Genomic DNA, 12,690 nt, shown 5'->3' on the forward strand with positions numbered 1-12,690 from the left:
CAGAACCTAACTGACAGGACCTAAATGTTCAAAGGAATAATTTTTCCATGCACTTAAACCTAGGGTCTGGGATGAGTGTGAGTGAGGGAGGAACACTGACTTGGAGGGTCAGGTTGAGTGAAAGAGTGGACGAGAGGCATTTCCTTGTCTCTAGAAAAAGTGTTACATGACTGCTTGAAGGCTCCCCTAACTTCCAATTACACCCTCAAGTAGGAGACATCCTGCAGAAACAGAACAAATTAAAAAGGGCTACAGAGTCTTGGTCAATGCCCCTGGCGTAACACCATTAGGAATCCAAAGGTATCCATATGACCATGAGGCAGAGAAGCAGGAGATCTGATCATCAAGGGCAAAATAACTGAAGAGATGTTGGAGAGCTATCTAATCTCTGAAACACAACCTATCATTCTCCAGGCCACCCAACTCAAATTTGGGAAATACTCAACAGAATGAAAAGGTAGTGACGTTTTTTATAATCAGCATTAGTCTCAGTAAGCACCTCATTATCATTTTATTTTTATGTTGGCCAAAATGAAGATAAAGGAACAGTTCATGAATCCTTCCACTTGATTTTGTTTCACCCTTTAGAAGGGAAAACAAAAGAAAGTGAATATCTCCATCCACTGACAACAAATAGAATCCACAGGCCAGGCACTTCGGGAAATGGAAAATCACATTCAGATGGGAGTCGATAATGTTGAGCCATGAAATGCTGAATCTCCTTCAGCATACAATAAACAAAACTCTGGGATAGAGGCAGTCATCTTGTCATGAAGGGTAGCCCATCTGAGCCTGTCAGTCTCTGTTGTTAGTACACCTGGGATGTGAATAAAAAAATAGTGGAACTATGTTTCTTAGTCCATGTGGAAAGCCAACTAAACCAGTAAATGACAAGGAGTCTCTTGCCTTTTGATACACTCCTTTCAAATGCTTCTTTTACATTATTTTTATTGGATGGTTTACCTACAAATGTAATGGAGTGATGTATAACTAACCAAAAGTACAACAGCAAGTGGATTTATTTATTTAGGGGGTTTGTAAAGTGCAGCAAAGGGACCAAGGTTGCCTCTGAGCACTTTATATATATATATAGAAACACATACAAACAAGAGTAAAAAGAGGTCTAAATCTAAAGTCCTTTCACAATGATTCTTTAACAGGTGAGTCTGGGATAGCTTGAAAAACATCTAGGGGGAGGGGGGAATTGATGTCTTCAGGGTGGGAGCTCCCGGTTTGGGCTTAACCCATGCAAATGCTTGGTTTGCTATCATCACAGGCTGGCTGTGCAAACCTATCATCCATGCACCTGAACATTGAAGGGGATCTGCTTTGAAAGCCCTTATTTACATTCCTGTCAAAGTATGCAGAGAAACAGTTTATTGACAATCCGTTTTGAATCTCCTTGAAATATATTAACATATTTAATGTATATGCATCAATTAACATGATGACTCATTCTTAAATGGTTACTATTCAAGTTTATTGAGCTAACATTGTTCTCTTATATATGCATAGGCCATCTCTTTTCCTTTTCCTTTTTCAGTCCTTCATATGCTTTTTTCTCTTTTTCTTCTTTTAATCTTCTTTACTCCTTCCTTATCCTCCCCCCTTTTTATTAAAAAAAGAAAACACAATGCCCACTTCTATAACTACAAATTTGTTATATTTGAAAGTACCAAACAATGGGTAGTATTTACTAGCTATTGGTTGTTCTAGCTGTATTTATTTCTAGTTATAACTGCAATATCTTTCTTAATTATTCATTTTATTGAAGGTTGTCTAATGGTTTTCTTTGTACATCCTTTCTTATTAATAAAAGTATTCTTTAAAAATGCCCGGTTAGTGGATCCGCACCGTGAGCACTGCAGCAGGCACCATGTGTACATTGCAACATTTGCTGCATTGAATATGCACTGCGCAGCCCTGTGACAATATTCTCTTTGTACATGTACTGAAATGTACAGAATATGAAGACATGACAATGGATGAATGAAGAAGAGTTAATCAAGTGTGACTACGACTTTGTAAAAGTATCCTAGCGCTACTAAGAAAAGATGAAAGTTATTTTCTATTGCAGCAAATTGTATTTGAAAATTGCAAAGTATTACAACATGCTCTGTGTATTGTAAATACATATAATTGAAATATAAGTAATAACCAAATATCCTCACCTTTCTAAATTGATCCCACATTGACAATTGTTTAGGCTGTGATCTCAGAATATTAACTATACCCCTTGGTAGACCCGACCTAAGTTAGAGTCCTCAACAGATCATCAGGGGTGAGAAAACCTGGGTGAAAGACACATGTGGTGCATATATGTCATCCTCACAGGAGGAGGAGTTGAAGGAGTCACCAGTGTAATATTATGTTATTCTCCGACCACCCCAGATATAGAGCCTTATTTCAATTTGGGGAAGGCTTTGTTAACCAGATTTTGTCTTGGCAGCATACGTAGCGTTCTCAGCTTTCCTCTGGGTCAATATCAGACTGTTACCACTCTTACCTGTCCAAGTGATAAATCCTCCATGCAGATTTTGTTGCACTTCTAATTTTTTTGTAAATTCTATAAATCTTTTATATGCAATTTATTTCATCCCCATTCTTAAAACTAATGATTTGTATAACTGTAAACCTGCTCTTTACTTTTAAAGAATGTGGAGTAACCCTACAATATATTACCACGTCAGATAGTTTCTACTGAAATGCGTTACCACAAGTCGTTGCTTTTTTAATTTGGACAGATTTGTTTATCAGCCAGTGGTCCTTACTAATAGATGTTTATATTTGCACCTGTTATTTTTGTACTTTTACGATCATTTGTTAATAGTCGAATAAAGGAATTTACCTGAACTGAACTGAAGTAGTTAATGCATCTCACATGAGTGTAGTGGAGACTGTCACATGCCATTACCGAGACTGAACATTAAAGAAACTTGTCTGTTTCTAACAGGGTGACCGAGGATTACCCGGAGAGTTTGGAGAATCAGGAGACAAGGTGAGATTCGTGGAAGCAAAGGGTTAATGGTAATAATAAAGTACCAATTGCATCTTCTGCATAGGCCTCTAGTTTCTGGTAGCTATTTTAGGAGACCACTCAAGTCTCCTAAAATCTCAGACATAAATCCAGGGCATGGCCTGAAGACCAGGAGATCGGGGGACGAGATGATTCCCAATACATCAGAGCAGCAGAAAAACTGATTCAGCCACATCTCAGGCTGCAGAATTCCATGCCAGAGAAACATTCATCCAACCACCACGTCCAAACCTTCTTTTACTCTTTTAGAATTTGAGTAGGTTATTCATCCAGACATAGAGAGTGGTAGTTCTTCTCATAGTGGTCTTCATTAAGAGTCATAAGCATTGAAAACACTCATTGCCAGCAATGAGAGTCATCCCGTGTACAGAACTATTCAGTGCTTATGACTTCAATGAAGCTCTGTGAGATGAGTGCCCTCTGTCAACTATTGTATGATCCCTAAACGCCTACCCTTGAAGAGAGCTGGGACTACAGGTAAAAACAGTTTCCTTCTCAAGCAGTCAAATGTTCAAAATGTGCACATTTCCTGTTGTTAATAGTTTTTTTTTCTTTCAATGCTTAGGGGGACCGTGGGCCTCCGGGACTGCCTGGGCTAAAGGTAAGCCAAAGTCCTCTCATGACTGTTAAATTCCTATAATTGATCATAAAAAACAGTAGGAACTGAAAGAGGAGTGAATCAACAAGGTGGTTCCATTTGGGCATACCCTTTTATCACCAGGTAAAGTGTGATGCAAGTCTCTGAAATCTGCCATAGTTCTGTGATTTAGGTTGTGATGTCGAATAGGTCTGACCTGCAGTGATATCCTGGTTCCAGGTTAAGTGTTCCTTCAATGTTTGAGATGCTTTTACTTAAGAAACTGGATCTTCACATGTGGATCTGGTTAGTATCCCCTCCTTTTCTATAGGGTCCTAATCTTTCTAGTGAAATGCTTGAACAATAGATTGCTAACAAAGACAGGATAAGGTGATGATAAGACACTGATGCAATTTTTTTTTAATATTTCAGGGAGCTTCAGGAGTGCCAGGCCAGGCTGGACCAGCTGGGATTGCAGTAGGTGTTTTCTTCTATCCACAGAACAAGTGCAGACAATAATATATGCGGGTGTTGTGATCAGGTGGATGGCATGTGAAACTGCAGCTCTGTTATTTTAAGAGATAGAGCCAGATAGATTTATGTGTGTCTTTCTACTTTGCTCATGCCAGAATCGTGGAAAGGACGGACCAGCAGAGCCCGTACCTTTTCATTTATGACACACATGTGATGTGTACGCCATATGTCAACTACTATATGGTGCCAACACAAAAAGAGCTGCGTAGCCAAGTACATAACTGGGGGCGACAAGGGAAACTAACCAAAGAAGGTCTCTTCCCATTGAAAGTAGCAAGGCTAAGCAGGTTGACGCACACAAGGCGGTTGCAGTAGAAGTCAAAAAGTGGGAAACACTAATTGTATGAGTTGTACATCTCCTTGAACCAATCCTACTTCTCTTACATATGTTCAAAGTCACTAGCCTCAATCTGCTCTTCGATAAGCTTTGTCTGGTGTCCTTTGTCGAGCTCCCACAGCTCTGGGTGACACTTCTTGAACAAGCATCATCAAAGTAGGGATGCGTCAGCTTCCGCGTTGGCAGCCCCATACTGAGGCATTCCTGATGCTCATTGAAAGCTACAGGTAGATGACCGTTGGCAATACAAAAGTCAAAGGTACTGGTTCCCTCACATCCTATAACTCAAGATACAACATCTTAGATGCTCTTTGAGAAACACCTTTGTTCTCACTACAATCTGGATGTGTAGTTCCTCAATGCAGATTAATCTGTTCTCTATCTTTCAATGCACTCAGGCCTGTGTGCATATATATGTATGGATGCATGCATATGTGTGTACATTGAAATGAGCCTTCATTTATTCAACAGTTACATATCTTGAATTAAAGCAATGAAAATATATAATTAAGGATGAACAGTAAGAACACCTTTTCACCAGGTCATCTATGGTCCCATTAAAACATCCTCACTTTCCAAAATCTGTCCTGTGTCTAAAAACCTGCTCCACATGTCGATAAAATGTGTAGCCCAGATCACTACAATCTTATGGTTCCAAAGACATGATGATGTGCAGTGGGTTATTTGCCGTCTCTTGTACCAGCTGACTAAAGTTCTAATGTTGTCTTCAGTGCTTGCCCAACTTGTGTGGTCTTTGGAAAGTGTTGAATGTCATAGTACTTCAGGTCTTTTGTGCACCTAGTGGTGGGACACAAAGAAGGAACATCATAAAAAGAAACTCTCAGTCCAAAGAACTTTGGCTGAATTTCCTATGGAGTGGGAGGAACTTATAGTCAAGTGGGGATACAGTCAGCTCTATCCTCTTTCGCACCACTCTGGATAGAACAAGATTGCTTAGTGAAATCTTTTTACACCTAACATTACTGCCAGGGTACGAAAAAACTATCCGCCCAACCAAATTTCATTTTCTCATGATGAAGGCACACGTCATGCACAATACCTATGGTCATTAAAGATAACTGAAGGCAGTTTGAAAACCGAATCTATTTTTTGTGTGGATGGTGACAGATTTGCCGTGAAGGGTACACAATTACTTTGCTTCGCACCCATCTTGCTGGAAAAATGCTGTTCTAAAATGGTTCCTGTTTGTCAGAACTTGAAAGTTAAAGCTAATCTCTTTCTTTCAGAAAAATACCCTGTGTGAAGAATTTAGTAGCTCCCTGTGAATATGGGGGGTATTGGTACTGGTAGTGTAGCCAAAAGGACCCCACTCTGTGATCATCTTGAAACATAAGGAAATACCGTCCTAAATCACTTATTGGAGTGAACCACTGTAAAAGGGACATTGTTCTCAGTCAGGGATTCAGTGAATGGCAAAGATAACAAGGGATTCTGTTCTCTAATCATGAAGAAGACCAGACCTTTTCCTGCCAAAGTAGAAACGTGTATCACTGAAGTATATGATGTGACCCATTTGTAAGGGCAGCACTACTCAGTTAGAATCTTGGAGTAAAATTTGATGCTTCCTTGTCCTTCCACCCTCAAGCTCTTGCAGTAGCAAGCATGTGTTTTATTCTAATAAGATCATTGAGAAAAGGTTTCAACCTGCATCCATTGGCTACAAGGACGACATTTGCCTTTGCCCTGAATATATCGAGATTGGACTATCGCAACAGTCTGTATGCAGGATCTTCTAAAGAAACTATCCATAAACTCCAGGTTATGCAACACATGGCGGCCAGACTTGTATTGAAACTTCCTAGACATTCATCTGCTTCGGCAACTCTGAAAGCCCTACATTGGCTTTCAGTGTATGAAAGAATCTTGTTCAAAATTCTCTTACTCACCTTCACAGCCTATAGATCTTCTGGGCTCAGGTATCTAACAGCAAGATTTACCCACTACGCAACTAAAAGAACTCTGAAATCTTCTTATGCCAACCTCCTCAAGGCCCCTCCTTTTAGAAGTAAAACCTGAGGTGGTAAATCATCTTCAGTTCTAGGCACCAATGCATGGAACCAGCTTCCTGGTCATTTAAGACTCATTGATTCTGAAGGACTGTTGAAGAAGCAGCTGAAGATGTGGGTTTTTTTCAGCTTCTGGGGTGGTTTGTTATTCTCTCACTCTTTGATTTAGTCTCCTTTCGAGATCTCCTTATACTTAACTGAATCATTTCTGGTGCTTAACGCCAACATGCTCCTTTGGGAGTGGTAGTGAGCTTCACAAGTGCCGGATTCATTCAGATTCATTCATTCACTGATGGGAACGTGACTTCATCTAGAAAGGAAATTTTCGAGAATGATGGTAAAGCAGTTATAACCATTGATCCGTATTTGGCACAACATTACCGCCTATTAGAACATGATAGTCCCATATTTACTCTCCTAAATCTATGTAAAACCTACAGGACAAATGTCTGTTCCCTGATAAGTAGCACCTAACAAGTCACATGATGACAAAGAATTTATGGAATTATTTGTTGGAACAATGTCCTTGAGTGTTGATTGACTTGTTGCATTTCATTTAACATGTTCCATTCTCCCTGGGCACAGAAAAGGTAGAAGTGTCCTACTCAACAAAAGTATGTTATCGTGACCAGTGATACTGTATTTTACTACTCATTATTGTATCTGTTGTTTGCGTTGATACACATGTAAATGCACATGTGCTGTATTTACAAGAGTAATTGCATCTGATATTTTTATGGTCATTGTCTCATGAGTTTAGATGCTCTAAGCATACGTTACTAATGACTTCCTGGAAATGCTGACATGCCTGAGTCTGGAACAATATGTAAATCATGATGTATAACATGTGAAAAACTCATTACAAATGTTTGGAAATAAATCCCTGCAACCTCTCATATCATTGCACTGGGATATCTTCCTGGTGCACGTTACACAGTCATTCACCCCCACATGTCCATATTGTGTGTTTTAATAATGCCTTAGCCTGTTCTCACCATTGATCCTAATTTGTCACTTACTTTGTGTTTTGAACAGGGGCTCCCAGGAGCTGGAGGACCACGAGGCGAGAAGGTAGTAACATTATCTACAATTGTGCACCTGGGAAATACCAACCTTTAAAAAATCATGTAACTCTCTGAGTAGGAAGGCTGCAAATCTGTTACTGGTGCAGTTTCAACTTGTACTACTGCTGAGTTTTGTGAACATTATAAAATCTTAAATCTGCACCCAGTGATGAACAGTGCTTCCACGAGTGAAGATACAGGATTCCTTTTGTGAATCAAGCCCTGTATGCCAAATGAAGTCTCACTAGTCATGATTACAGAAATATTACATCCTTGTCAATGTTTGCTTGTCATACAATCTCATCCCATCCTCATTCGAGATACCTCTTAAATTCACTTCATTTCTTTGTTACAAGGATCTCAGAGGATGGAATACTCTGTCACAAATGCGATGGATATCCCATCCACCCTATTTTAAATGTAAAAAGTGAGGTATCACCTCAGTTCATGGATTTTAACCCCTTGTTACATGTGACCATTCACCACCCCAAATTAGGTGAGCAGTCCACAGTATGTGGCATAGACGAGTAATTATCCTTAAATCAGGCCTTGCTTTGAGACTACTTGATTTATAATCTCATCATCCTTTCCTTTTGTAATGACCTTTAAGATCCACGTTTAATATTGTATTATCCTCACAACATCTGTGTCCTGCATGCATGACTTGTGAGTGGCTACATAAATCCAATTTTCCAATAAACTCTGTAATCTAGTATTTACAGGGAATTAGACTATTCTCTCATTTAAAAGTGATCCCATTGGTTTCCTCAATCATAAAGTCAGGCTGACTGTCCTTTAGTTTCAGCCTCTTCCCTACTCCTGCTTAATGAGATGGGGCGTACATTTGCCTTCCTCAAGACCTCCTGATTCTGTTCTGTCCCAAGTGATGTGACCAGCCCTCTATTGTTCTATTCTAGGGTCAATTCCATCTGATCTCATTGTGGTATCCACCTTCATCTTTCCAAGTTCCAAAATACCCTTGATCTATTGTGAAGGGGTTGGACTTTGCTGATTCTCTTTGATTCATTTATATATGACTAATCCCTGGTCACTGTTTCCTGTAGCTTATTTTTACTTTTTCATTTCAGGGAGAACGAGGAGCACCCGGTGAACCTGGAAAATCGGTGAGCAATAGAAAGGGATTATTTTATCACAAGATGTATTATGTTTGCTGATTCTGGGAGTGAAGAAGCAAATGAGACGTGTCAATTATAAGAAAAACAAAACAGTAAAGAAAGGAACCCATGCTTGTGTATTTTTCAAGGTTAAAATACTACTTGTCGAAGGCTCAATGACTCCAGATGCTCTATGCCACAGAACTTGTACCAGAGGAACTCTGTTGTTTTAATGCTTATTATCTGATGACTGCAGGGCAACATACAGAGGTCTGAGGCCTATTCTAGACTCTAACCTTATTATGGTGGCCCACGTTCATCTCAACCAAGTGAACAATCTCCACAGACTGGGAACGCCAGATTAAATCCTCATGATGCTGCTAAGTGCAGTGACAATATCACTACCACATGTAAATCCATCACTCTTGTACTGCAGTACAATTAGGCATGGGTTATGTTTGAATTATCCATGAACATCATGCTCTATTCAGTAGAATGTACAGGGAGTGCAGAATTATTAGGCAAATGAGTATTTTGACCACATCATCCTCTTTATGCATGTTGTCTTACTCCAAGCTGTATAGGCTTGAAAGCCTACTACCAATTTAGCATATTAGGTGATGTGCATCTCTGTAATGAGAAGGGGTGTGGTCTAATGACATCAACACCCTATATCAGGTGTGCATAATTATTAGGCAACTTAACAAAAAACAAATATATACCCATTTCAATTATTTATTATTACCAGTGAAACCAATATAACATCTCAACATTCACAAATATACATTTCTGACATTCAAAAACAAAACATAAACAAATCAGTGACCAATATAGCCACCTTTCTTTGCAAGGACACTCAAAAGCCTGCCATCCATGGATTCTGTCAGTGTTTTGATCTGTTCACCATCAACATTGCGTGCAGCAGCAACCACAGCCTCCCAGACACTGTTCAGAGAGGTGTACTGTTTTCCCTCCTTGTAAATCTCACATTTGATGATGGACCACAGGTTCTCAATGGGGTTCAGATCAGGTGAACAAGGAGGCCATGTCATTAGATTTCCTTCTTTTATACCCTTTCTTGCCAGCCACGCTGTGGAGTACTTGGACGCGTGTGATGGAGCATTGTCCTGCATGAAAATCATGTTTTTCTTGAAGGATGCAGACTTCTTCCTGTACCACTTCTTGAAGAAGGTGTCTTCCAGGAACTGGCAGTAGGACTGGGAGTTGAGCTTGACTCCATCCTCAACCCGAAAAGGCCCCACAAGCTCATCTTTGATGATACCAGCCCAAACCAGTACTCCACCTCCACCTTGCTGGCGTCTGAGTCGGACTGGAGCTCTCTGCCCTTTACCAATCCAGCCACGGGCCCATCCATCTGGCCCATCAAGACTCACTCTCATTTCATCAGTCCATAAAACCTTAGAAAAATCAGTCTTGAGATATTTCTTGGCCCAGTCTTGACGTTTCAGCTTGTGTGTCTTGTTCAGTGGTGGTCGTCTTTCAGCCTTTCTTACCTTGGCCATGTCTCTGAGTATTGCACACCTTGTGCTGTTGGGCACTCCAGTGATGTTGCAGCTCTGAAATATGGCCAAACTGGTGGCAAGTGGCATCGTGGCAGCTGCACGCTTGACTTTTCTCAGTTCATGGGCAGTTATTTTGCGCCTTGGTTTTCCCACACGCTTCTTGCGACCCTGTTGACTATTTTGAATGAAACGCTTGATTGTTCGATGATCACGCTTCAGAAGCTTTGCAATTTTAAGAGTGCTGCATCCCTCTGCAAGATATCTCACTATTTTTGACTTTTCTGAGCCTGTCAAGTCCTTCTTTTGACCCATTTTGCCAAAGGAAAGGAAGTTGCCTAATAATTATGCACACCTGATATAGGGTGTTGATGTCATTAGACCACACCCCTTCTCATTACAGAGATGCACATCACCTAATATGCTTAATTGGTAGTAGGCTTTCGAGCCTATACAGCTTGGAGTAAGACAACATGCATAAAGAGGATGATGTGGTCAAAATACTAATTTGCCTAATAATTCTGCACTCCCTGTATGTATGTGTGTGGTATTTTTATGGAGGGAACCTAGCCAGAGAGCAGCAGACCACTTCACATGGTCAAAGACAAGCATGCACTCAATGAGTGACATGAGAGGTATCTGGTTTGTTGGGTGTTAATGCATTGTGATATATTGTTCTTTAATGAGGTGCATCCTAAACTCTTTCTTAAATTGGAGTAGTAGTGATGGATTCAGAGATATTGTTCCAGATCCTAAATGGACAGAGGGAAAAGGCCTCTTGCCTTTTTTTTCTTGTTACACTTCCCTGTCTCCGGTCTGTTGGTGTCCTGGCTGAGGCTGTGCAGAGAACCACCAGAGATGGTGAGCTTGTCTGCAAGGTTAGGGCAGGATACAGAAATTACAGTTATTACGGGGGTGTAACACTACAAACGCCCCCCCCCAAGGTACACCCCTGCAGAGATCCTGTCTTAAATTACCACTTGCAGTGCTCACTTCATGGTACTTTAAAGGGTTTGCCACATTTAGAGGAGGAGGTGTGGGTCTGAGTTGTACAGGTCAATCACTTTCTCTAAAACGTGTCCTTGCCCATCTAGTGTAACTCCTGATTTATTCTGTTTATTGCTGATTAATTATTTTCTCTTTGTGTTCTCTTTAGGTTTCTGTCTCTGGTGGATACAAAGGAGATAAGGTAACAGTGATGAGTAAAAGATAATTCCCCATCAGGTGTCCTTGCACTGAGAGAGAGTAAACAAGTGAGAATGTGAGTGAGTGAGCAAGCATGCGAGTGAGTGAGTCTTTGAAGGAGGGAATGACTGAACAAGTGTAGAGTGACTGAGTAATTGGGAGAGTGAATCTTTAAATGAGCGAGTATGAATGAGCGAGTTAGTGAACAAGTGAGCAAGTAAGTGAGTGAATTAGCAAAGTTTGGAGTTAGTCTTTGAATGAGTGAGTGTCTGAATGAGCAAGTGAGCGAGTGAGGGAATAAGCAAATGAGTCTTTATATAAGGAAATGGTTGGATGAGTGAAAGTGAGTAAATGAGTGATTGGCTGAGTATTTGAACAAGCAAGTGATTGAACAAATGAATGAGTGAGTGAATGAGTGGATGAATGATTCTTTAAATAAGTGAGCAATGGAACGAGTGAATAAGCGAGTGAGAACGGAAATGAACATGTGGGTCTGAATGAGTGAGTAAGCAAATGAATTAGGAAATGAAAAAGCCTATGAGTGTCAGTCTTCATTTATCTACTTGACTAATAATTGCTATAATGGGGGAGGGACATGAGACAAAAGACCTCTACAGAGCAGTCTTAAATGAGCTCTAGTGTGAGGATGGGTGTTATATTCCGCTCTGCCGATGGAGTTGGCAGAGTTTTCGGCCACAATGCAGAGTTCCAGCCAAATTCCACCAGCTGCTGCGTGGCAGAGTTTTTGCTCGCATGAGGCTCACTAACGGTAAGTTGACGAGTGTGAATGGGACTTGGTGTCCCCGAGCGCGATTTCCAGTCACTAAGAGGACACCTGGTGAGATATTCCCAACATGGCGATCATAGGAGGTCGCGACCATTGGCAGTCGGAAAGCTGCTGTTTGAGTAGAAAATCTACTCAAGCGGCAACAAAATTACAGCGAGAAGCTGCACCCTCTGGCATGCTGCGTGGTGCCGCTTATGCTGATTTTTCAGCGTGGAACGAGCTCCGAGTGCTAAATCACATCACAAGCGGGACGAATCTCAAAGAGTTTTTTGTAACTCTGCGGAATTCCGCCCAGGCCTACTCTAGTGCTTGATGATCTCGATGAGTTGTGCCCTGTGACAGGAAAGGGATGGGCTGCAGCTCTGACAAGACTTTTAGGAGTGCATTTACTAGAGTTTTATATTACACAAATTATATCCATCACTGTACCTGGTTTTTCAAGTATACATAATACACAACGCCACACAAGCACTGCACACAGTAGCACTCCTAGTTGTTAACTCAGAG

The 12,690-nt window shown here is 40.7% G+C and overlaps 1 protein-coding gene across 1 annotated transcript in view; it reads left to right on the forward strand.

Moving 5' to 3' along the window:
- The window catches only part of COL7A1 (collagen type VII alpha 1 chain), a 618,941-nt gene that overhangs the window by 407,357 nt on the left and 198,894 nt on the right, over window positions 1-12,690 (forward strand). The window contains exons 47-52 of the mRNA XM_069207404.1: window positions 2,954-2,998; window positions 3,603-3,638; window positions 4,047-4,091; window positions 7,548-7,583; window positions 8,665-8,700; window positions 11,368-11,400. Of these exons, the coding sequence (XP_069063505.1) occupies window positions 2,954-2,998; window positions 3,603-3,638; window positions 4,047-4,091; window positions 7,548-7,583; window positions 8,665-8,700; window positions 11,368-11,400 (231 nt within the window). The remainder of the gene's footprint in view (window positions 1-2,953; window positions 2,999-3,602; window positions 3,639-4,046; window positions 4,092-7,547; window positions 7,584-8,664; window positions 8,701-11,367; window positions 11,401-12,690) is intronic.

This window comes from Pleurodeles waltl, chromosome 9, assembly GCF_031143425.1.
Source record: "Pleurodeles waltl isolate 20211129_DDA chromosome 9, aPleWal1.hap1.20221129, whole genome shotgun sequence".
Classification (NCBI taxonomy): Eukaryota; Metazoa; Chordata; class Amphibia; order Caudata; family Salamandridae; genus Pleurodeles; species Pleurodeles waltl.